The 26,523-nt window shown below is 46.1% G+C and overlaps 1 protein-coding gene across 1 annotated transcript in view; it reads right to left on the bottom strand.

Moving 5' to 3' along the window:
* Positions 1 to 2,705: 2,705 nt before the first annotated feature.
* Positions 2,706 to 26,523, bottom strand: part of AP3S2 (adaptor related protein complex 3 subunit sigma 2) — a 68,936-nt gene continuing 45,118 nt past the window's right edge. The window contains exons 5-6 of the mRNA XM_050797707.1: positions 9,716 to 9,823; positions 2,706 to 7,755 (exon numbers count right to left, since the gene is read on the bottom strand). Coding sequence (XP_050653664.1) covers positions 7,627 to 7,755; positions 9,716 to 9,823 — 237 coding nt within the window. The 3' untranslated portion in view covers positions 2,706 to 7,626. The remainder of the gene's footprint in view (positions 7,756 to 9,715; positions 9,824 to 26,523) is intronic.

The following is a 26,523-nucleotide window of genomic DNA, read 5'->3' as shown; positions in this document are numbered from 1 at the left end:
CCACTGACTATTGTGCAGGATCTGGTGCTGGTGGGCAGTGAGTTCCCAGCGAGGGGAACTCGTGTCAGGGAGGAGAAGACAGGGGATGGGGATGCCTGGGGACTGTGGGCCCAGAGCAAAGAGGAGCTGTGACACCCAAAGAAAGGGCCGGGCCTGTGGCCTTTCCAGGGCAGGGGAGCCCTGAGCAGTTGGGCAGGGCTGGGCTGGGCTGGGGCTGAACCAGTTGGGCTGACAAGAAGGCTTGGGTAGGACCTGACAAGGAGGACTTGCTTCGGGGTGTCAACCTGTACCAGGCTCAGGCTGCAAGGCCAGGTAGTATCACCGTAACCCTCACCTGGTTGACACAGGGTTTGGACCCAGGGATTTCCTTCCAACCCTGTAATAACACCATGTACTTTAAACAGCTACTGGGCTGCTTGACAGTTTCTAGGGCTGAGGCAGGACCCAAATGGTGGAGAAGAGGCAGCTACAGGCTGACAACTCAGAAGGGGAATCTCAGCAGAAAACACCCCCAAGGAGCTGAGTCCTGCGGGAGCTCCCACTACGCGAACTGACGGTGTTGTGGGAGCAGGTCCAGCCACACGAAGTTCCAGTAGAGCAGGCTCGGAAGTTGACAGTTCAAATCCTGGCTTGCCTCAGTGCTGCTGGCTTTGGTCCGCAGCTCCCTCTAGCCAGCACATACCCAGCTGGGGAGCCACTCAGGGCTGGACAGGGGTCAGGGAAAGGGCGTTCATGCCAAGTGCCCTGGACCAAGAGGCTGGAGAAAACCTTCAGTTTCAGGCTGCCTAGGGCAAAGGTGGTGATCTTTGGCAGCGCAAAGTGCCCTGGGTTTGTGGCTGTCCTTTGGCCTCCAGTTTCAGCGCCAGACTGGGAGTGTCCAGAGAGATGGTGTGAGATGGTATCTGTCCCTCCCACCACAGTGCCCAAGTGGGAGGAGGCATGCTGACCCATGCAGCAACGCACACAACCCACAGGCCTCATCTCTGCCTCTCCCAGGCAAGCAAAGGAGCAGACTGTAGCAGCCCCCAGATGTGGCTGTTGCCTCGGAAGGAAGAGGAAGGGATCCAGGTGGGAGAGCCCACACGTGACACCAGTAACCCCCACCCCTAAATCAGCTACCTCCATCCTGATTGGTCAATGCCTGAGCCATGCTGGTTGGTAAATATTTTGAGCATCACCTCATTTCGTGGGACCAGTGGACTCATTTGTGAAAACTACCTGGAAACTCCTAGCAATTTTAGCTTTGCCTTTCTTTCACAGTGTGCAAAGGGCATTCATTCTCAGCAATGCAGAAGGCAACCTCCAGCTTGTCTCTCTTGAAGTTACGGCCTGGTCCTTGGAGGCTGGGGGAGGAGACAACCCGTTTCCAAGTGCTCCCGGGAGGCCAGGCTGTCAGAGCTGTACTAAAATGTAAGGTTTGCTCTTGAGAAGGCTCAAAGATCCTCCTTCTCATGGGAAGCGTGGAGTCCCTGCAGGGGCCCCAACTCTCGTCCAGGCCTGCAAGGTCAGAGGCCCTCTTACTGGTCCCCCCAGATCTGAGCTCCTGCCGTGCTTGCTGGGACTGCCAGATGTCCCTCCTGACTCCAGGGAAAGGAAGTTCCGGGCTCCTCTCCCCTCTGACCCCAATGCCGTGGGTCCTGCCAGTTGCTATTCTATGTCTTCAGACTCTCCTCATCTTAAGATTCACTTTCTGCAGACTCCACCACCTCCTCAACTGTTTTATCCAGCTGTGCCTCTGGATACGGGTGTGGGACCCCACTGACAGGTCAGGCCAGGGCCACTGTGCATCACCATCCACGTGCAGCACCCTCATTTCCCCTTCCCCTTCTGCCAGGACCTGAGCTCTTTCTCCTTCCCAGCATCACCGAGCTTACTCCATCCACCTCCTCAACTCCCATTCCCTCTGCAAGTCTCAGTGATAACAGCAGCCAATGTTGACTGAGTTCTTCATCGTCTGCATCAATGATCTCAGTGAATCCACACAGTAACCTACAAGGCAGGAATCATTACTCTCTTTTTCAGACGAGGAGACTGATCTTCCGAAGGTTCAAACTGCACATTGCAGAGCTGGACTGTGACCCACACTAAGTCTGGACCTGCCCCATCACGAGGCGAGAGCCGTCTCTTCACAGTTCTCACTCGGGGGGGCTGGGCTGGGGCCACTGGAAGCCTGAGAGAGGCCATCTCTTCCTGGTCCCCCTCCCCACTGAAAGTGCTCCCTTGACTTGAAGTCGCCCACTGTCCAGATGCTCCTCTCTCCCCTGCCTGCGGGCTCAGTCCCCAACCCTCTCATCCCTTGGCCACAGTGCATGCCCCCACACCTCCAAGCATCATCTCTGGGTGGACACTCATTTCCTCTCCTGCCCACTCAGTTTTCCAGCTGACTGGTGGACATCTGCCCCCAGAGATGCTTGGACAACCCCAACCGAACGCATTCCACATCCAAACTCTTGATTGCTGCCCTCCCAAACCCCCTCCTTCTCTCTCAAGAGCCCCATCCTTCCGCCTCCTCGTTACATGGGCTCCACCTGCCAACACCAGCTCTGCCATCCTCCTCTCCCTCAGCCTCCACAAGTCATCATCAGGTCCTTCCCAGTTTCTGCTCCCAATACCACTATCCTGGTTCTCCTTCCCAAGTTCTGAGCACAGGGCCCTGGAGAGCACATGCTGAGACTGTAAGAATGAACCACCATTTGCCTCAAGTGTTCACTCATCTAACAGTTATTTATTGAACGCCATGGACCAGGCACTGTGCCCAGCAGCTGGGATGCAGCGCTGAACACGAGACAAGCCCCTGCCCTGGAGGGGCTTACATCCCGGCAGGGTAAACAACCAGTAACTTCAGAAACCAAATACCCATCACGTGAGTGCCACGGGAAAGGTATGCTGAGCAAGGAAGGGCAGTGCCAGGGTCAGGGTGCCACTGTACGGGGTGATGGGGAGACCCTCCTCCCTGGAGAGGGCGGCATGATCCTAGTGGGCCGAGGTCAACTGCCAGGGTCAAATGGAACACAACTCACATTCTCAGGAAGACATCCCTAATACAAATCCAGGGACTTTGCTTCTTAACCTTTAAATTGGAAACACTTCTTGCTACCAGGGATGGGGGATGGGGCTCAGCGTTTGGGGACAGAGCGGGAGTCTTCTGCTGAACAGACTTGTTAAGTTTTGAATTACACGAATGTATTTCCTTTTTTGAAAGGAAAAACTGAAATAGGAAAGAATTTTAAGTCTTTTGGAAAGAATTAATCATTTTCATGGAACTACTTCCCTACAGGGGGCCTGTTTTCATATCTGCCAACTTCTGCTGAAACACTGCAGATGGGAGAAGCCTCCAGTGCTCCCCAGAAGGGATACAGTCTTAACCCAGAGGACAGCATCCACCAGCCTGCAAGCACCGACCCTGTGCTGCAGTGTGAGTGCAGCACACACTGGGCTAACCATCACCACAGTGAGACTGGCACCCTTTGCGGGAGGGTAGACTCAGGAAGGTGAAACTCAGGATGTCTGCCAGGAGCTGACAAATCCCTCTGGGACTCTCATACTTCAGAGGCTCTCCAGTTTGGCTATTGCTAAACTTGGACTAGCCCCTACTACCGATCTTAATATCCATGTACCAATCATTGCTGCATCCTATTTGGAAAGCAATGGACAGACAGCCAAGCTGAAAGCCCTTACTAAAGACTGGTCCACAAGATCAGATTTAGCTGCCCCTGGTTTGAGCCTTGCTCCCCTGGTGTCTTTTCTGGTGAAGCTGGGCCCAGAGAGGGTTTTACTAAGTGGGCTCCATGGTAGTGGAAGTGGTGGGGAGAGAAGGCTGGCTCTATATGTGTCAGAGGCCTGAATAAACAGGGATTTGAGAAAGCTCAAGATATCCTGACTTAATCCTCAATGTGGCAAGCACAGGGCCATGGCCAGGCCTAGAGGAAGGTGGGCTGTTTGGAGTATGGCCCAGCAGGGTGTGATGTGATCAGGCAGCAGGTAGGGAAATGGGTCATTGTCCTCTAAATACTACATATATCACAAAGTTACTGACTGCAGTCTCCACGAATTCAGGCTGCCAGTCCGATGCACTGTATCCCAACAATCTGAGCGCTCTGTCAAAGATGCTCACAGAGACAACAGGAGCAGGCAGAGCTTTGTTTCCCTCTTAATCTTCAGAGCCTAGAACTGAGCTTGGCCCTCACCAGGCACTTAGAAATTGCATAATGAAAGAATTTCAGATTTTTATTAGTGGCACTGAGCACTGAAAACCCAGTATTTGGCCAGGTCCAGTGGCTCACACCTGTAATCCCAACACGTTTGGGAGTCCAAGGTAGGAGGATGGCTTGAGGTAAGGAGTTAGAGACCAACCTGTGCAACATAGTGAGACCTTATTCTACTAAAAAAATAAAATTAGCCAGGAGTGATGGTTGCGTGCCTGTGGTTCCAGCTACTTGGGAGGCTGAGGTGAGAGGATCACTTGACCCCAGGGCTTCGAGGCTGCAGCGAGCCATGATCACGCCACTGCACTCCAGCCTGAGCCACAGTGTGAGATCCCCATCTCACAAAAAAAGGAAAGCCGAGTATTCCATATAACCTTAACACACACCCACACACACACACATATATATATATATATATTTTTTGAGACAGAGTCTTTCTGTGTCTCCCATGCTGTAGTGTAGTGGCGCGATCTCGGCTCACTGAAAGCTCTGCCTCCCAGGTTCACGCCATTCTCCTGTCTCAGCCTCCTGAGCAGCTGGGACTACAGGTGCCCGCCACCACGCCTGGCTAATTTTTTGTATTTTTAGTAGAGACGGGGATTCACTGTGTTAGCCAGGATGGTCTTGATCTCCTGACCTCATGATCTGCCTGCCTTGGCCTCCCAAAGTGCTGGGATTACAGGCGTGAGCCACCGCACCCGGCCAACCTTAACATATTTTTTAAAAAGATGTTTATGGCTTTGCTGATAGCAGGCCGGAAAGCTAGCTGAATTTGCAGGCAAGCTTAAGCAGTTAATGAAAAATTATTGTGGCTTGTCCAAAGGGACTGAGTTTTCCAAATAAAAAAACGGGCTTTAGTTTTATGCCATTGTAAGAGGCAGTGTGAGGGATGTTTCAATGCCCACTTTGAATCTGTAGGACCACTCAATGATTTTTTAAAACCATTGGCTTCTGGCAGGCAAAACATTCAAAATCTCAAGGCTATCTCAGGAAATCTAGCACAGGGGCTGTCCTGCAGTAATTCATTAAACCACATAACAAACGAACTCAAGAAGAGGGATGTAGCTCTGGATTTGTGACCCTCAACGTAACACTTACCACCTTGGGCTTTGGCTTCAACCTCAGTTAAATGGAGGGACACAGAAGACTCTTTGGCTCTTATACTCTATGACATGATCACTGACCACCTTAGAAAATCAAGCCTATTTAGACCACGGTTTGGGAGAAGTCACTTAATCCCTTTGAGGCTCAGTTTCATCTATAAAAAAGATGATAACATTGGGAGAAGCCATCTTCAGCAATGAGGAAAGAAAAGGACAATGAAGCCAAGTGAGCAGTCTCGAATCTCAGCCCTGTGTAACCTAAGGGAAGGTTACTGGAACTGCGTCTACTTCCTTCATCTGCAAAATGGGGATAAGAATGTCTGTTGTAAGGACTGTTGAATGATCTTGCTCATGCCAACTTACAGAAGGTACAAAATAAACACTGATCTCCTTTATTCTGATTTCACATTCAGCAAATGAGAGAAATGTGAATGTACTGAAATGTCTGCCAGAAAAAGAAAATCCAACCCTTCAAAAGAATGCTATCAGGGGTTTTGACATCTATTCACCTACACTTCCCTCTTCCACAGTAAGAGGCCCACCTTCTGATCCACATTGCCCATCTCTGCGCTTATCATGGAGCTTTCAAGAGTGAGGACCAGAGGCTGTATGGAGCAGTGGGCACAAACCACAGGGAGCGCTATTCAAAAATGGAAAACGAGGTGGCCCTGACATGGGGTGCTGCTGGGCAGCCTCTCAGACCTGCCCTGCAACAGCATCAGGAGGCTGAGAGTCCCCAACCAGAAGGCCCGAGAGGGGCCCAGGCTGGAAACTTGACTGCGAAGCAGCCCTCATCTCAAGGTGGCTCAACAGCACACCTGAGATCTAGCCCATGCGACAGCGTGGGACCAGGAGGCCCTACTCCACCGCAGTAAGAACATTTATGGGCACCTAAGCTCTGGGAGAATGGCACCTGAGGGAACAGGGCGTGCCCACAAGCAGAGCTCCGGGAGGGAGAAGAGGCAGCCCTGCTCCTAGTCTTAGCCAGCATGCGTCATGTCCAGACCCCAAAAGGGTGACCCTGGCTCAGGTTCTCATGCTCCAGAAGCTGGCCCAGGTGGCAGTGGGTTCCCTGTGGAGGCAGCTCATCATTCACAACACAGCAACGAACCTTCTGCTCCCATGAGGAGAATGTATTTTAAACTTGGGAAGAGTCATAATTCTGGGATGTTCCACATGTTGTCAGCTTTAACCTTCTACAGACACAGGGCCTCTCCTCTGGGAGGAGGGACCTCTGGCACGTGTGGGTGTGTGGTGGGTCCCTCTCCCTATAAGCAGAAATGTGGTGGGCATGCGCCAGGTTTATGATTTGGATCGTGTCCTGCACATAACACCTGTGAGAATACAACTGGGACTAGGACAATGCAGGAAGCATATTCTTCATGAGGTGGTAACCAAAAGTCTCGGCTATACAACAGGAATTCTGGTGGCAGGGCATGGTGGCTCACACCTGTAATGCCAGCACTTTGGGAGGCTGAGGCAGGTGGATCACTTGAGGTCCAGGAGTTCGAGACCAGCCTGGCTAACATGGTGAAACCATTTCTACTAAAAATACAAAAATTAGCTGGGCGTGGTGGTGGGTGCTGTAATCCCAGCTACTGGGGAGGCTAAGACAGGAGAATTGCTTGAACCCAGGAAGCAGAGGTTGCAGTGAGCCAAGATTACACCACTGCACTCTAGCCTGGGTGACAGAGCAAGACTCCGTCTCAAAAAAAAAAAAAACCCACAAAAAAACTACAAAAGGATTCTGGGTGTAACAATCTCAATAGAGTCAGCAGGTGACTCTGGTTCTTCTAAAATTCTGCCCTTACTTGCCACTCACCACACCCCCAAATCTGAAGGGCCAGCCCATTTCTACCTATGACACCTCACCAGCAAGTAAAGGCCATGGGACCTCGGAAGTCTGTGGTGCTAAGGATGAAGACTCCAGTCAGAGAAGGTGCTCAGCCCTAGTGAGGAGGTTCTGGGAAGCAGGCAGGTCTGCTCAATGCAGTCCCTAACCCTTGGGAGTGTCCGTGTGTAAGGTAAAGGTGCGAGTGGCTTGGGCATGCTGACTCCCTGCTGAGGAAGGCAGGGCCCCTCACATCTGCAGCGGCCGTGTGCATCAGAGAACGGCATGGCTGCACATGTGAGAACTGGGCACACCCAAGCAGTGTCAATAGGAATCCCTTCCCCATTCCATGCCAAACAGTCTTCCCCAGACACAAAGGTTCCAGGTCCTGAGGCTTGACTCTTCTATGGCTCAAAATGGGTTCTGTTTCCAGACGTGCTTGTCTTTGCTTGTCTTAAGGACTCTATTTCAGCCCAATCCTTGACCCTCAGACAAACTGGGACAGGTTGGGAACTTTGATGTTGAGATCGCCAATGTTGATGTTCCGAGGAATCTCTGGCAGGTTGATGTTTTTCACAGCAGACACAGCCCGCGCAGGGGCTGCTGAAAGGCCACCCTGAGAAGAAATGAGAGGCGAGTATGAGACAAATTCTCAGTGTTACCTGCTTAACGCTAAAAAAAAGAAAAGAAAATAAAAGAAAAGAAAAAACAAAAACAAACAAGCTCACGCCTGTAATCCTAGCACTTTGGGAGGCCAAGGTGGGTGGATCACCTGAGGTCAGGAGGTCGAGACTGGCCTGGCCAACATGGTGAAACCCCATCTCTACCAAAAATACAAAAATTGGCTGAGTGTGGTGGCGGGCGCCTGTAGTCCCAGCTACTAGGGAGGCTGAGGCAGGAAAATCGCTTGAACCTGGGAGGTGGAGGTTGCAGTGAGCTGAGATCGCGCCACTGCACTCCAGCCTGGGCAACAGAGAGAGACTCTGTCTCAAAAACAAACAAACAAACAAAATAACAGGTGAGGGATGCCTAGAGAAATTCCAAACTGAGCACACACAACTGAAGTTTTAATTTTCCCCCCTTATTCCTCAAAAGTAGCCAACAAAACAATCTTGAGGTTAGATGGGGTTTGGCACAGGGATCCAAAGCCTGCAGTCCTACTAGACTACCAGTTCCTCAGAGGTGGGGTGTGGCCTATGCAGTTTCACAGCCCCAGCATCTCACAGTGCCTGGCACATGGTGGGTACCCAAAAAATGCTGAAATAATCTAAGGTGGTTTGTCAGGGGCACTTTTCTGGTTACAAAACAAAACAAAACCCCTTCCTCAAAAGACTGAAGACTCTTACTGAAACGTGCAAAGTCACAGGGAAATTCTTAAAAGGAAAAGAAAAGCCATGGCTCTAGGGCAACTGCTTGCCAACTAATAATGTGAAATGAAAAGAGCTGGCTTTGGAAGTGTCGTGTGGCAACAAGCTGGGAGAAGGTGGGGGTATCACAGATACAGAAGGGCTGGTGACAAAACGCAGAGTCTGCACATCTACAGTGAACCCCCTACCTGGCAGGCTCATCCCCATGTGGAGAGAAGGGCAAAAGTGGATGAAGACTCTCTCACAATCATTTTTCCCCTATTGCCTTCTTTCCGAATGCCAACTCCAATTCTGCCCTCACCCAGCAAGTCTCCATTTCTTCTCATTTCCAACCCCCTTGCCTCTGACTCACTTACTATTCCTGGAATCTTCCCAGCCTACATTTCTGAAAGAACTATAGCTGTCACAATAGCTGTGGTCTGCAAAAGCTTCTTCCACAGGACTGCCAGTCCTCACAGAAAGAATTCTTGGTTTCGCAAGATCAAGTTCCGTTATACAAGGCAAAGAATCTCTTTAAGACCCTCAGATAATTAAAGAGGTAATTTGTTCTGCTATTTCTGCATGTGAAAGTATATGTCTGTAACCTCTGTGCTCTGGTAAGGCTGAGGAAGGGGATGGAGAGGCCTCAGAGGGATAGGACAGAATTTATGTGAACATCTGTATCAAGCCCAGTACCATGTGGGGGTGGACTGGGGTATGTTATTTTCAAGCCTAGCCCAAACTCTACTGTAGTTTTTTATAAGGCTAACTGGAAATAAGGAAATTGGCAACTCTGAGGTCTGAAAGACACCACGAGAAATGGCTGCTGGGAGATCAGACTCTTAGAGCACACAAACTAGGAAACCACACTGGAATAGGAGAAGAGGGTTCTGGGTCCCTCCAGGGAACGAGTGGCTTTCAAAGGAGGAATTACAAACCACAAACATGGGTCATAACCCCCAAGCCAAAAGCTGTTTGCTTTCCTCTGCCATCTGGCTTTTCTATTTACTCTTTTACCCTGAAAGTCTGAGATTTCAAACCTTGTTATCTGTTTAATTTTCAGGGCTGGTTGACCTTCAAATCCATGAGTTTCAATGGACTCAAGGAAGAAAGAAGATGAGTATCATTTCCTGAGGTTTCACAGCAACACAAACCAACACATGTACACACTCCTGCCTCTGCCCAGGTTTTCTCTACCCAGCCAGGGCTAGAACACAGTTGCTTACTCACCTCGGATTTCTCCAGCCTGTTTTGAGCTTCAATCTGAGCCACGATTTCATTCATGTTTGTTTCCAACACCATCCCACCCATCACCACCTCCTGGAGGATGTAGTGCACCTAAAGTGGAAGCAAAAATCAGAAGAGTCAGAATACTCCGTGGTGGTCAAAGTGTAACCCATGAGGTTTCCTTTTCCTGCAGCAGCAGAGTGGTCAGATATGACAATAGGTCCTGACTCAGAACTCAGACACTCAAGCCCCTTTGCCCATCCACCTCTCCAGTGACACCACGAGGGGTCTCTCCCAGGTCTTGGCACAGGGCAACATGAATCTCTCCCCTCAGCAGTGAGGTGGTAGCTACGAGCATAGGCTTCAAAGTTAGGCAGCTCTTGTTTAAATTCTGGCTCTGCTACTTGCTAGCTGGGTGGCCCTGGGCAAATTATCTTTAAAGTGCTTCAGCTTCCTTCCAGGATTGCAGTGAGGGCTGGATGAGATAAATATGTGTAAAGCACCTAGCCTGATGCCCAGTTCACACTGGGTTCCAAGTAAGTAATTATGGCTTTCATTATTAATATTACCATCATCAACACTGACTGTCATTAAGTAGGTCCAGTTATGACAGAATAATCCCTATCCAAGCAACTGAAATGAATGTCTCCCACCTTCCATAAGGCAGATCCTCCAGGCTGTGCTCCACTGAAGGGACGTGATCAGAGCAAGATAGAGCCCAATTCCTTTGCACCTCTCCTAACCTCATTTCTTACTGCTTAGATTAGAAAGCAGATTCAGCATAAACACCTTTCTAAGCATAAGGCTCACATTTGGGCTTAGGTTCCATCTAGCTAGTTATCTAAACAAAGCTGAATCTCAGTGTACCTAACCGCTGTGATGGGACAGAGGTTGACTCAACCATTGCACCCCATCATAGTAGGAAAGCTGTCACAGAAAGCCCTGGGTGGGTCAAAGCAGAGATGCCCACTGGGGTTCATAAGGAATGGTACTGCATATTTCAAACCAAATCGTATCAAATGGCCCTCAAGGTGCTTTCAGTCAAGGTGAGAAGATAGCAAGTACAACCTTCTATTGTTAACTAAGTGCCAAATGATTGGGATAATCCTGGGGAAGTCAGAGAAGAAAGGGAACTGTGGCTAGAGAGATCAGAGAGTTTCACAGAGACAGTGGGAGGACTGAAGCTGGGCTCTGACATTAGAGAAGCAGGGGAAAGAATTTCAGGTAGAAGGTGTTGGAAGGAGCAATTCAGCTGGTGTGTGGGCAGGTATGGGGAGCTTCTGGGTCTGGCTGGGATGGCAACTTTATTTACGCAGGAGAGAGGCTAAGACAAGGCTGAGAAGGTAATTTGGGTCTGGAGCAGGACTTCTCAGCCTGGGTACCAGTGACATCTGGGGCCAGAAAATTCTCTGCTGTGGGGCTGTCCTGTCGCTGAGGCCTGTTCTCTGGCATCCCTGGTCTCTACTCCTCCAGCTTGACAATCAAAAATGTCTCCAGAATTGTCATATGTGTTCCAGGGGGCAAACTTACCCCAGCTGAGCACCACTGGTCTAAAGTCTACAGTCAACCACCAGTTTACTCTGTAAGCAATGCAGAGTCAAGAAGAAAGATGTGTCTGCATATCTGGGCACTGTGCACTTCTGACATCTGAAGTTCTCTGGCATTGGCTCCCTGTATTTTGCCCTCAGGAAGTGCAGGGAACTTCTGATCTTGAGGACAGAGTATAATAAATCAAATGTATTCCCGTGTATGTGTGCCCACATTGAGCCTTATTAACCACTGTTCTGTCTACATACACACACACTCTCACGAGGTGTTCTTACATTTTATACAATATGAATTATTCATTAGCTATATGCAAATAAAGATTTAATGGTAAAAGTCTCATATTTAGATAATTTACAAAATGTTAAGATTGGTTTTAAAATAATTCCCTGGGGGAATTCCACTGTTTATACTTGTCCCCATCAATAAATAGGCCTCTGAACACAGTATGGTGGTTCCTCAAAAAGATTAAAAACAGAATTACCATATGGCTCAACTATTCCACTTTTGGGTACACACTCAAAAGAACTGAAAGTAAAGACTTGAAGAGAATGTGTACACCCATGTTCATAGCAGTATTATTCACAACAATACCGGAACAATTGGAAGCAGCCCAAGTGTCCATGAACAGACAATTGCATCAACAAAATGTGCCACAGAAATACAACAGAATATTATTCAGCCTTAAAAAGGAAAGGAATTCTGCTTTTTTGGTTTTGTTTTGTTTTGTTTCTATCTGAATTGAGACGCTGTAAAAGGGAAGACACACTGTAACACAGATGAACCTTGAAGACACTGTAAGTGAAACAACCCACACACAAAAGGATGAGGACTGTGTGATTCCACTCCTATGGGGTACCCAGAGTAGTCAAATTCAGAGACAGAAACTGGAATGGGGGCTGCCATGGGCAGGGGGAAGAGGGCAGTGGTTACAGGGCTGTTGTTTTGCAAGATAAAGAGCTCTGGAGATGGATGGTGGTGGCGACTGCACAACAATGTGGACATACTTAATGCCACAGAACTGTAAGTTTAAAAATAGTGAAGACAGGAAACTTTATGTTACATATTTTACCACAATTTAATAAAAAAGGAGAGAAACAGTCCTCTATACCTGTACTTTCAGTATTTATTCCTTTTGTTTAGCTAATCCCTGTGTGGGTAGAAAGTAGTACTTGTTGAGTATCTATTATGAACCAAGTACTTTATGTAACTTACCTTAATTTTACAACATTCATCTAAGGTAGGTAATGTAACCTTCACTTTATTATTATTACTACTACTATTATTATTATTACTATTATTATTTGAGGCAAAGTCTCACTCTGTTCCCCAGGCTGGAGTACAGTGTTATGTACTTGGCTCACTGTACCCTCCGCCTCCTGGGTTCAAGCGATTCTCCCAACTCAGCCTCCTGAGTAGCTGGGATTATATGCACCTGTCACCACGCCCAGCTAATTTTTATATTTTTAGTAGAGTCGGGGTTTCCTCATGTTGGCCAGGCTGGTCCGGAACTCCTGACCTCAGATGATCCGCCTGCCTTGGCCTCCCAAAGTGCTGAGATTACAGGCGTAAGCCACCACGCCTGGCCTGCCTTGTCTTTATATATGAATAAATTGATACATTTTATGTATGAGGAAAAGGCAATAAAATGATCCCAATGTCATGTATGTTAGTAGCAGAATGGTGTTGATTCCAGAGCTCATGTTCTACCCTTTCTATCATACTTCCTCAGAATCCCAAACTGTGTCTTCCACTCTATTCATCCCTGACACCTATTCCACATGAAATCATTTAAGACTTTGGTGTGTTAAGATCTTGTATTAATTCTTCCATGATTTATCTCCAAGGCCTAGAACAATGCTCAGAGTAGGCATGCTGAAAGAATGAAAGGCTTTCCATATATCTGAGTAGCATATTCCTTGGGCTTTAGGGACTTCGAAGACCGACAACAGTGTGGTGGTGGGGGCTTTATGGAGAAGGTATAGTAAAAGGCCTAACACATGATGTCGTGGAGACTAGTGGCTGGTTAACAGAAAAAGTCAGTTAAAGCTTCTTATTTAACACTGCATCAGGCCGGGCGCGGTGGCTCAAGCCTGTAATCCCAGCACTTTGGGAGGCCGAGACGGGCGGATCACGAGGTCAGGAGATCGAGACCATCCTGGCTAACACAGTGAAACCCCATCTCTACTAAAAATACAAAAAATTAGCCGGGCGAGGTGGCGGGCGCCTGTAGTCCCAGCTACACGGGAGGCTGAGGCAGGAGAATGGCGTAAACCCGGGAGGCGGAGCTTGCAGTGAGCTGAGATCCGGCCACTGCACTCCAGCCCGGGCGACAGAGCGAGACTCCGTCTCAACAACAACAAAAAAAAACAAAAAACACTGCATCATAAAGTCAGCATTTTCAAATGCTGTTCAAAATGTGTTCCAAATGCAAAAAGAAGAAATAGAAATGCAAACTCCATTTTTGTTATAACTATAGGATATCCAAAACTCCAAACCCCCAAACAGGTGAAAAAGCTGTCAAAAGCAGGGAGCTCCGGCAGGGACTCCTTTGCTTCACAGAAGGAAAAGAAGAAAGGATGCTACAGGGAGAGGACAGGGAAGCTGGAGATCTCAGAAAGACCTGCAAAAATATGTACTTCCTGTGAGTAAAGGACACACTCCGGTACCAAATTAATTCCTCGGTTTTAGAAGGCAGGAACTTCCTTGGACCTGAAGTTGAGGCTAAATGAGAAATCACACAAGCTACATTTGCCTCACAGACGTGGTCTCCATGGTAGTAGAGAAGACAGCCTTTGCATTGAGGAGATGCTAAGAGACACCTTGCCTATCTCGATTGGCTGGCTGGAGACTAAGGGTACACGGACTCACCCAGAACCCTAAATCAAGGGAACAACTGTAGCCAGCCCAGAACACAGTTTTGGTAGCTCCCCCAGCAAGCATCCTGCAAACAGCTGGTCCCTGAAAAACTTGCCTATTTAAGTATACAAAAAATCTAAACAGGATCTATAAAAATATACAGTGAGGAAAAATTAGGAAAGAAATAGGAAAACCAAATGGCAGACTAAGACCACACACTGGAAAAGGGCCTCCATGGACTAGATACAATGGTAATAAAATATTTTACACAATGAAAAAAAGAAAACTTGACAAAATAGTTGTCTCTATGAAATGAGAGCTCAAAGCAGAAATACAAAACTTCAGCAGAGGTAGGGAGACGAGAAGAGAAGACAAGCTGTATACTAGCAGAACTGAGGAAAGAAGTGAAAGGAAAAATACTGTTATAGAAATGAAGGTGAAACTGGAAGAAGCAAAGGGAGAAGAGAGACTGCTAAAAACACAGTGGGAACAAAAGGAGAGAAATGAAAAAAAAAAAAAAAAAGAAACCAAAAAGGGCTAAAAGAAATAGAGAAGAAACAGTTACAAAAGACAGCAAAGGAGATGTAATATTTGCATAAAAGAAAACTTTAACATGAATGGGAAAAATATGTAAAGATATGTTCATAAAGATAGAATCTAAGATGTTTCTGAACTATAAGAGGATTGGGGTGTACATACTGAAAGGTCACACTGTATCCCAGGGAAAACAAATTCAGAATAGGCAGTACCAAGATACACCTTTAAGTAAGGTTTCTGAGTTCCTGCAACCAGGCAAAAAGATCAAATCACTTAAAAGAGAAACAAAATCATGAAAATTTCCACATTAATATTTGATGCTAACAGAAAATGGAACAATACCTACAAAATTCTCAAGGACAGAAAGTGTGACTCAAGGACTTGACTTATTTTTATTTTCATTTTTGAGATGGGGTCTCGCTCTGTCACCAGGCTGGAGTGCAGTGGCGTGATCTCGGCTCACTGCAACCTCCACCTCCTGGGTTCAAGCAATTCTCCTACCTCAGCCTCCCAAGGAGCTGGGACTATAGGCATGCGCCACCATGCCCAGCTAATTTTTGTATTTTTAGTAGAGATGGGGTTTCACCATGTTGGCCAGGATGGTCCGGATCTCTCAACCTCATATTCCGCCCCCCTTGGCCTCCCAAAGTGCTGGGATTAGGGTGTGAGCCACTGTGCCCAGCAGACTCAAGGACTTTATACCCAGTCAACTGTCCAGCAAGGGTAACAGAATGGGGACCACTGTTCCCAAATATTTTTTTTTTTCTTTCTTTTTTTTTTTTTTGGAGACAGAGTTTCACTCTTGTTGCCCACACTGGAGTGCAATGGTGCTATCTCTGCTCACCGCAACCTCTGCCTCCCTGGTTCAAGCGATTCTCCTGCTTCAGCCTCCTGAGTAGCTGGGATTACAGGCATGTGCACCACGCCTGGCTAATTTTGTATTTTTCGTAGAGATGGGGTTTCTCCATGTTGGTCAGGCTGGTCTCAAACTCCCAACCTCAAGTGATCCACCCACCTCAGTCTCTCAGAGTGCTGGCATTACAAGCATGAGCCACCACACGCGGCCAAGTATTTCTTAAGGAATCTACAAAAGGAAGCACTTGTGCCAACTAAGAGGTGACTGGAAAAACTATGGCAGGGCCAGGCCTGGTGGCTCATGCTTGTAATCCCAGCACTTTGGGAGGCCAAGGCGGGTGGATCATTTGAGGTCAGGAGTTCAAGACCAGCCTGGCCAACATGGTAAAACCCCATCTCTACTAAAAATACAAAAATTAGCCAGGTGTGGTGGCACACACCTGTAATCCCAGCTACTCAGGAGGCTGAGGCAGAATCGCTTGAACCTGGGAGGTGGAGGCTGCAGTGAGCTGAGATTGCGCCATTGTACTCTAGCCTGGGTGACAGAGCGAGACTCCATCTCAAAAAAAAAAAAAAAGTTAGCTGGGCAGAAGTGGCACTTGCCTGTAATCCCAGCTACTTGGGAGGCTGGGGCAGGAGAATCGCCTGAACCCAGGAGGAGGTTGTAGTGAGCCAAGATCATGTCACTGCACTCCAGCCTGGGCAACAAGAGCGAAAATCCTTCTCAAAAACAAAAACAAAACAAAAAACTACGGCAAAAACTTGCAGTGAGCACTGAAACTACTTAACTGTAGGTCTAAGACTAAAATAGGATTAGGGTAACAACGGAGTGTCAATACTATATGCTTTGATGATGTAGAAAACTCCAGCTAGTAAAAACTAGGAAGCGAAGAGGGGAAAAAAGGAGGGAGGTAGAATACGAACACTGATTTCCTCACCCTCAGTAACTGAGAGTCCATGGATAGCATTTAAAACTAAAGTAATAATGGTATGGTTAATCTGACTTTTACTGTGACTTTTCCCATGAATGTCCACACCTACCATTATTTGCTATAAACAAAACTTTGAGAGCCATTAAATTTTTGGCAAAGGCCAAAAAACCCTCTTTTTTTTTTTTTTTTTTTTTTGAGACAGGGTCTTGCTTTGTCACCCAGGCTGGAGTGCAGTGCCATGATTATAGCTCATTGCAGCCTTGAACTACTGGGCTCCAGCAATCCTCCTGCCTCAGTCTCCTGAGTAGCTGGGCCTATAGGCACATGCCACCATGCCCAGCTTTTTTTTTTTTTTTTTTTAATTTTTAAGTAGAGATGAGGTCTTGCTATGTTGCTCAGGTTGATCTTGAACTCCTGAGCTCAAGGGATCCTCCCGCCTCAGCCTCCCAAAGTATTGAGATTACAGGTGTGAGCCAATGTACCCAACCCAGAAAGATCTCTTCTGCTGATTTGAGTTTTTTGCCATTATTGCAAAAAACTCACCCAAAATGCATCATCTACAATTTCCAGTTTCTCTAAAGTTAGAACTCAGACTGCTATGAAACAGTAAGTACAGAATCCTAGATTTTTAGGATTCCTCCACCTCTACTCTTCCATAGTTATCTTACCCAACCTAATTCAGCTTCATTTCATTTTTAAAGTAACTTGTCCTTCCAAAGCATTCCTCTTAGTTTTCACAGAATAATTTTCTTTTCTCTTTTTTTTGGAAACAGTCTCACTCTGTCGCCCAGCTGGAGTGCAGGGGCGCGATCTCGACTCACTGCGGCCTCTGTCTCCCAGGTTCAAGCAATCCTCTTGCCTCAGCCTCCTGAGTAGCTGGGTCTACAGGTGCACGCCACCACGCCAGCTTATCTTTTGTATTTTTAGTAGAGCCAGGGTTTTACCATGTTGCCCAGGCTGGTCTCGAACTCCTACGTGCTAGGATTACAGGCATGAGCCACCACGCACAGCCAGAATAATTTTCTTTTCTTCCTCATAATTTAATACGTATATTATTTAATCAAATTACATAATTACAGTACCACTTTACTGGCATAAAGAGATCTGGAAACATAACAACTGACCTTTAGTAAGCAAAATGACTCAAGTGTAACTGAGCAATGGATAAGTAAACAGCTGCCCGTATTAGTCCTGCTAGTCAGTTCAGACCTTGTCCACTGAACATGAAAAGTTGGCCACGAAAGATGACTAACATTTCTCTGACTGGAGACAGACAGGACTTGAGAAAGTTGGAGGCTGCTAAGCATGGGTGTGGGGAGCAAGCAGTCAAGAATCAATATTGAACTCATGTATCTAAAGAACTGGAGATACAGTCAGGGCACAAAGAAGGGTTCTGTTGAAACAACGGAAGTTGGCTGGTGGGCTGACCTTGAGGAAGCCTGCAGAAATCTAGGTAAATACCTGAGAGAAGACTGACTGACAGATAAAGTCACAAACCAACACAGGGAGGCTGGTAGGGAAAGAAAATCTGAGATGTGAGTCATGTAAATGGCATTCGAAACCACAGGAACAGAAGTAAAGAGGCTAAGTCTTCAAGAGGCCTAAACCCAGACTCACACAGTGTGCAATGAACAAATATGAATTATCAAGTAATGATAATTCAACTTTCTCTCTACTCAGCAAGCATGGGAAATAATGACACTAGCAAAATGCATTCAGAAGTGTTTATTAACAGAGTTTAAACAAAAGTGCTACTGATTTTTCAGTACTTGGCAAATCCAATGGTTATTTAACCTAAAAATAATTACAACCAGGATGAGTTTCATCTGACATAAAGATTAGGATAACCTCAATAAACCAACAGGATATCTTGACATAAGGGGAAGACAACAGAAAAAATGCTTCAGGCGATAAATCTGAAATCTTAAAAGGTAAAATGAGGCATAGATACTGATGTTTTCCAAGATCAAGATACATAAATTTATGACATTTTAGTGAGTGAAAGTTGGTGTTTTTAGCTCTGTCCTATTTAGATTTTTCTCTTGGAACCCCTGAAAATAGTCAAGAGTAGGAATGAATACTTAGTCAAAATGTCAGTTCCTCTAAAGACAATTTAACCTGTTATCGAGTCTCTCCATTCTCCCCCAACACCTCTGGACATCTGTGTCTCTTCATTTTTCTTTTTCTTGAGACATGGTCTCACTCTGTCGCCCAGGATGGAATGCAGTGGCACGATCTCGGCTCATTGCAACCTCCATCTCCCGGATTCAAGCGATCCTATAGCCTCAGCCTCCCCAGTAGTTGGGACTATAGGCCACATGCCACCACACCCGGCTAATTTTTTTTTTTTTTTTTTTTTTGAGACAGAGTCTCGCTCTGTGGCCCAGGCTGGAGTGCAGTGGTGCGATCTCGGCTCACTGCAACATCCGCCTCCCAGGTTCAAGTGATTCTCCTGCCTCAGCCTCCCAAGTAGCTGGGACTACAGGCACGTGCCACCACACCTGGCTAATTTTTTGTCTTTTTTGTAGAGACGGGGTTTCACTGTGTTAGCCAGGATAGTCTCAATCTCCTGACCTCGTGATCCACCCACCTCAGCCTCCCAGGCTGATAGCTTTTTTACTAGTTTCATTAATTCCTAAGAAAGGGCTTCAGAAAATAAGTAGGGAAGAGATTGTTGAGAGATGGGAAATGCATCATTTTCTTGTCTATACTTGAAGGCGTGGTGGCTACTAATAAGTCAAAGGGTAATAAGACGCTCTGAGGTGACTCAGCACTGACAGGGGAAGAGAAAATCATCTGAGAGTCATCTTGGCCCACAGTCAGACTCTAGTTCCCATATTATTCATTTTAGAAACAAATGAAAAGGGGAAGAAGATATCTTTTTTTTTTTTTTTTTTTTGAGACGGAGTCTTGCTCTGTCGCCCAGGCTGGGGTGCAGTGGCCGGATCTCAGCTCACTGCAAGCTCCACCTCCCGGGTTTACGCCATTCTCCTGCCTCAGCCTCCTGAGTAGCTGGGACTACAGGCGCCCGCCACCTCGCCCGGCTAGTTTTTTGTATTTTTTAGTAGAGATGGGGTTTCACCGTGTTAGCCAGGATGGTCTCGATCTCCTGACCTTGTGATCCACCCGTCTCGGCCTCCCAAAGTGCTGGGATTACAGGCTTGAGCCACCGCGCCCGGCCAAGATATCTTTATGAGTAGAATTGAGGGCCTGGTACATATGCCTTTTTCTCTCTTACTCGGTACTTTCATTCCAAAGTCCAATGTTTTATCGGTGTTTTAAGACAAGCAAAGAACTGACTATCCTCATTCCTTTGCACCTCTTTTACCTAAAAACGAACATATGGTAATTAGATTCAATGACTCTTGGGTGGATATCTATGTAGGTGTAACTACAATGAACAACATGAAGCACATTAAGAAGTACCAGGCATACTTGATGTCACTGAAAAGTTGACTTCTAGCTAAGGAGACAAAACAATATGAGTCAAAGAGTTAGACATTAAATCACCATTAAATCATTTTAACAGAAACCTTCAAAAGTATATTACACACTCCCATGACTTCTAAAAAAGAATATTCTAAATGTAATTGGGCTTTTTTGGGGGGGGGGAGTGCTTTTTTTGCAGCTCACTGTTAATATCAAGTAATGAATTGTATTTATTTATTTTTCTTTAGATGGAGTCTCACTCTGTCGCTCAGGCTGGAGTGCAGTGGCACCATCTCGGCTCACTGCAACCTCCACCTCCCAGGTTCCAGCGATTCTCCTGCCTCAGATTCCCAGGCAGTTGGAATGACAGGTGCGTGCCACCACGCCTGGCTAATTTTTTGTATTTTCAGTAGAGACGTGGGTTTCACTGTGTTAGCCAGGATGGTCTCGATCTCCTGACCTAGTGATCCGTATGCCTTGGCCTCCCAAAGTGCTGGGATTACAGGCATGAGCCACTGTGCCCAGCCTATGAATTGTACTTTTTAAAAAAAATTATTTTACTTTAAGTTCTGGGGTACATGTGCAGAATGTGCAGGTTTTTACATAGGTATACACGTGACATGGTGGTTTGCTGCACCCATCAACCGGTCATCTATATTAGGTATTTCTCCTAATGCTATCCTTCTCCTAGCCCCCCACCCCCCAACAGGTGCTGGTATATGATGTTCCCCTCCCTGTGCCCATGTGTTCTCATTGTTCAACTGCCATTTATGAGTGAAAATATATGGTGTTTGGTTTTCTGTTCTTGTGTTAGTTTGCTGAGAATGATGGTTTCCAGCTTCATCCATGTCCCTGCAAAGGACAAGAACTCATCCTTTTTTTATGGCTGCATAGTATTTCATGGTGAATTGTATTTTAATGCTAAGATTCCTTCAGGAACTCTCAGGCACATAGAGCTGTCTGGTCCTAAGCAGCTCTGAAGAAAGCAAGCCAAGAAAGCAACTTTGCTTTGTAAAGTTCTGTTTTCCCTTTCACCTGCTCTTAGTGTCTTCTAAATCACTTTTATGAACTTTTTGACCTTCAGACTGGACATTTCCATGGTTTTCTCTAGATGTCTTCTTGTCATAAAATCCCACAAGACATTCAATCCCTAGCCATTGATTTCTTTCTCTCTTTCACTCACATGATCATACATTGTTTCAATGGGCAATGAATGAATCCAGGGGAGCCTCCTCTTACACATCAGATGGAAGTGGCTGGCTGGTTTAGGGGCCACAGAGATTGAAAATTTGTTTTAAGCATTACAATCACTCTAAGCACTCTAAGATGCACATGAGCACAGGCACATGAGAACAGAGGCAAAGAAGAGCAGATTCAAATCTTCCATGTCACACTCATTCCAGATACACACTAATTAAGTAGAATTGAGGGCTGTATTTAGAATTTTTCGTCCTGTATTTAGAATTTTTCGTCCTGTATTTAGAATTTTTCGTTTCCTTTTTGTTTTTGGACAAATGGATAGAGGTGAATAAGTTAAATGTTTCAGTGAGCCCACTGTACCTACCACATAAAAGGTAGTGTGTTAGGTTCAAGGCATTCACTGATTTTTCTTTTTTTTTTTTTTTGAGACAGGGTCTTGCTCTGTCACTATCACTCAAGCTGAAGAGCAGAGGCGTGATCATGGCTTACAGCAGCCTTGACCTCCGAGGCTCAAGTGATCTCACCTCAGCCTCCAGAGTAGCTGGGACCACCGATGTGCATCACCACGCCCAGCTAATTTTTGTATTTTTCGTAGAGACAGGGTTTCACCATGTTGCCCAGGCTGATCTCAAACTCCTGGGCTCAAGCAATCCTTCTGCTTCAACCTCCCAGAGTGCTGGGATTACAGCACCTGGCCGATTTTTCACTAAAAGAATATAATCTCTAACAATGTCTATTTTCAAATAGGCTTAACATCACAGAATGTTAAGAGCTGGAAGAAGGAAATGAAGATGTGGATCCTGTCCTTAAAGGGTTTAGAATCAAGTAAGAAAGATTAAACATGTAGAGAATTAACTATAATAAAACGAAGTCTGTGATAAATACTATGACCCAAGTACAAAGTGCTATGTTATTTCAGAGAAGGGTGACCTTAAGACTAATTGGCAATTGGAGGAAAAGGCAGCCAGGCAGAGGGAATGGCAAATTACCTAGCAACTCATTAATTATTCTTCATGCTCTACTAATTCATCATCTTTTTTTTTTTGAGACAGATTTTCGCTCTGTCGCCCAGGTTGGATTGTAGTGGTGCGATCTCAGTTCACTGCAACCTCCGCCTCCCAGGTTCAAGCAATTCTCCTGCCTCAGCCTCCTGAGTAACTAGGATTACAGGCATGTGCCACTGCGCCTGGCTAATTTTTCTATTTTTAGTAGAGATGGGGTTTCTCTATGTTGGCCAGGCTGATTTCGAACTCCTAAACTTGTGATCTGCCCAATTTGGCCTCCCAAAGTGCTGGGATGACAGGCATGAGCCACCACACCCAGCTCATCTTCTTTTATAATAAAAGGATCACTCACTCACTGGCTTCATGTTTTATGCTCTTTGAGTATACACAGTTGACTACAGTAAAGTATACTCACTACATATTATTACTTCCTTTTTAAAAAAACGAATTCCTATTATGAGTCAGGGTTCTCTGTGAAATCATTTTTTTTTAAATGTTCTAGCAGGACTTTTTCTTTCTAGCCCAGTGTTTCATCCTCCTTTGGCTACTACCTGTTTGCACTGCTGATCCCAAACGCCAAGCACAGTGGTAAGTATAGAAAAAGATCCAAACCTTGTCCTTTTGAATTTTATCCTTCATTGGTTGCTTATCTGCTAACAAAACATGACACAAACACATTTCCCCATATTTAGGATGTCAAAGGAGGCAGGAACATTACAGGCAGCATTGCAGAGTGTAGAGGGAGCAGGTTCAGAATCTGAATCTGGCTCTATCACTTACCAGCTGTGTGACCTTAGAGAAACTGAGGCTTCCTACCAATAAACCTCAGTTTCTTCATCTGTAAAATGGGGAGAACCAGAGTTCTTGGCTGCCAGGCTTATTCTAAAGATTAAAAAAGATGATGTAGGAAATAAATGAGACACTGTATATAAAGCACTTGGCTATCTATTATGTGCCTGGTTCTTAGTAAGTACTTGATGGATGTTGGTTAATTTGGTAGTTATAATCAAAGTCATCTTGACCAACCTCTTTCCCAGTGCAGGATTCTGTTCTTTGGCTCCTGCAACAGTATAGATCCTTCACTCTGGTGACAGATCCTTCGCCTCCATGAAGAGAGCTCACTACTGTTTCCAAGCTGCTCAGTGGGCTGTTGAGCAGCAACAACTGTCAGAGAGTTTTTAACTGTACTGAGCTACAACAAGCATCAAATAATTTCCACCCCCAATCCTACCTGTGTCCTCTGGAGCAACAGAGAATAAGTCCCTGCTCTCTACCCTGAGATTCTATCACTCTGCCTAAGGCAACCACATAGGCAGGCAGATAAGTGAAGCACAATTTGGCCATCAAAAAAAAAAAAAAAAAAAGTTCAAATGCCACGCCTAGATCTCACAAACCTGTTTCTAAGGAGACTATCTCCATCCCCACAGTCCCCTGCTCCTTCTAAATCGCTGCCCATGGAATAGCCCTGCGCCCCACTCCACCCGCTCACCCTTTACATGCTGGATCAAAGACTTCCAAAGTTGTAACATCCCTAAACACAAGTTACAAAAATAGTTCAGTATCACTGGAGCGTAAAGTTCAAAGCAAGAGGTAAGGCTAGAGAGGCAGGCTGGGCATGCTCACGGAGGTCTTTGTACATGAGAAGGGGCTATGGCTTCACCCTTTTGGCAGTGGTCCCCAACTTTAAAAAAAATCATGAAAATTCACTAAATAACATACTTCCCTCAATCACTTAGTGTCACTGAACTATCCTAAGGTTCTGAGGAAGGTGGTGGAGGGGAGTGAGGCATGTCCTTCTCCTCCTCAAGAATCGCTGCAGTTAGGGGTATACATCAGCAAGAGAGCTAGTAAAAAATACATTTTTAAATATATCGGCCGGGCGCGGTGGCTCAAGCCTGTAATCCCAGCACTTTGGGAGGCTGAGACAGGCGGATCACGAGGTCAGGAGATCGAGACCATCCTGGAGAACACGGTGAAACCCGTCTCTACTAAAAAATACAAAAAACTAGCTGGGCGAGGTGGCGGGAGCCTGTAGTCCCGGCTACTCAGGAGGCTGAGGCAGGAGAATGGCGTAAACCCGGGAGGCGGAGCTTGCAGTGAGCTGAGATCCGGCCACAGCACTCCAGCCTGGGCGACAGAGCGAGACTCCGTCTCAAAAAAAAAAAAAAAAAAATATATATATATATATATCATTAGGAACGTGTGTAAAGGATAGTTTTAAGGCACAATATAAGGAGGCAGAGAGACTAGTAGGAAAAAGTAAAAATAAAGACAAATTCACCATTTATTCAACTAAGAAATTATTCACTAACTCCAATCCTCAAGTAATTGAATGGTAGATATTACTGTATTATATCAAATCTAAGACTTCACTGATTGTAAAACATACCATTTTATGTGCTACTAAAAAAGAAAAATGACATACCATTGATTATAAGAAAAATCTTGATTTGATGTTAAAATTATAAATGGTACTCAAAAAGTGAGTCTAAGAATCAATGAAATGTGATATCATCCCTGTTTTACAACTGAAGAAAATTGAGGCACAAAGAGGTCTTTAAGAGGGTTGCATAAATTACACAGTTAGAATCTGGTAGAGTCAGAAGCCCACAAAAGCACTTCATGCAGAATCCCACTTGAGGAACATAGGGTTCCTAGTTCCTCCTGAGTGCACCTAGAGGTTATCTCCCAAGGGAGCAAAGGCAAAGTGAAAAGTGAGCCCACCCTGAAACTAGCCAGTATGCACAAGTCATAACCTTCAGAGGCAAGGTCTAATTAGAATTTGGTTTTAAAAAATGGGCCTTGGCTGGGTGCAATGGCTCACACCTGTAATTCCAGCACTTTGGGAGGCCGAGGCGGGTGGATCACTTGAGGTTAGGAGTTCGAGACCAGGTTGGCATGGCGAAACCCTGTCTCTACTAAAAAGCACAAAAATGAGGGCCAGGCGCAGTGGCTCACGCCTGTAATCCCAGCACTTTGGGAGGCTGAGGTGGGCAGATCACGAGGTCAGGAGTTCAAGACCAGCCTGGCCAAGATGGTGCAACCCTGTCTCTACTTTAAAAAACACAAAAAATTAGCCGGGCATGGTGGTGTGCACCTGTAATCCCAGCTACTCAGAAGGCTGAGGCAGGAGAATTACTTGAACCTAGGAGGCAGAGGTTGCAGTGAGCCGAGATTGCACCACCGCACTCCAGCCTGGATGACAGAGTGAGACTCCGTCCCAAAAAAAAAAATTAGCTGGGCGTGATGGTGCGCACCTGTAGTCCCAGCTACTCAGGAGGCTGAGGCATGAGAATTGCTTAAACCCAGGAGGCAGAGGTTACAGTGAGCCAAGATTGAGCCACTGTACTCCAGCCTGGGGAACAGAGCCAGATTCTGTCGCAAAATTAAAAAAAAAAAAAAAAAAAAAAAAGCGGGGGTGGGGGGGCCTCTAGCTGTGCTATTCAGATAACATACCTGAAAAGTATGCCTTGAAAATAAAAAAACAGGCTGGGTAAGATGGCTCATGCCTGTAATCCCAACACTTTGGGAAGCTGAGATGGGCGGATCACTTGAGCCCAGGAGTCCAAGACCAGCCTGGGCAACATGGAGAAACCTCATTTCTACAAAAAATAAAAAAAAATTACCCAGGCATGGTAGTGCACGCCTGTAGTCCCAGCTATTTGGAAGGCTGAAGTGGAAGGCGCTCGGAAGCAGAGATTGCAATGAGCTGAGATTGTGCCATTGCATTATAGCCTGGGCAATAGACCAAGACTCTGTCTCAAAAAAAAAAAAACAAAGAAAAGGCCAGGCGCGGTGGCTCATGTCTGTAATCCTTGCACTTTGGGAGGCCGAGGTGGGCGGATCACCTGAGGTCAGGAGTTTGAGACCAGCCTGGACAACATGGTGAAACCCTGTCTCTACTAAAAATACAAAAATTAGCTGGAAATCACTTGAACCCGGGAGGCGGAGGTTGCAGTGAGACAAGATTGTGCCAATGTACTCCAGCCTGGGCAACAGAGTGAGACTCTGTCTAAAAAAAAAAAAAGAAAAGAAAAGAAAAAGAAACTCACAAAATTGGGACACATATCTATTTCACTTCAACTAATCAATTCTGACTGTCCTGTACTGTTTGGATAACCAACAAAGTATTATACACTGACACTATTCCAAAGGAGTTTACAATCTACTAGAAACAATTAGAATTAAAAACATGAGAGCATGAGCAAGAAGACAAACAGTTTGGAGAACTACAATACTGAATTTCAGAGAAAGCTTCATCAAAGGTAAAAACTGGGCTAGGGCTGGGCACGGTGGCTCATGCCTGTAATCCCAGCACTTTGGAAGGCCGAGGCAGGAGGATTGTTTGAGTTCAGGAGTTCAAGACCACTCTGGCCAACATAGCCAGACCTGTCCCTTTTTTCTTTTCAATTTTTTTTTTTTTTTGAGACGAAGTCTCGCTCTTGTCGCC

Source organism: Macaca thibetana, chromosome 7 (assembly GCF_024542745.1).
Source record: "Macaca thibetana thibetana isolate TM-01 chromosome 7, ASM2454274v1, whole genome shotgun sequence".
Lineage (NCBI taxonomy): Eukaryota > Metazoa > Chordata > Mammalia > Primates > Cercopithecidae > Macaca > Macaca thibetana.
The sequence above is the reverse complement of the archived record's forward strand: the minus strand, read 5'-3'. Positions and strand labels throughout refer to the sequence as shown.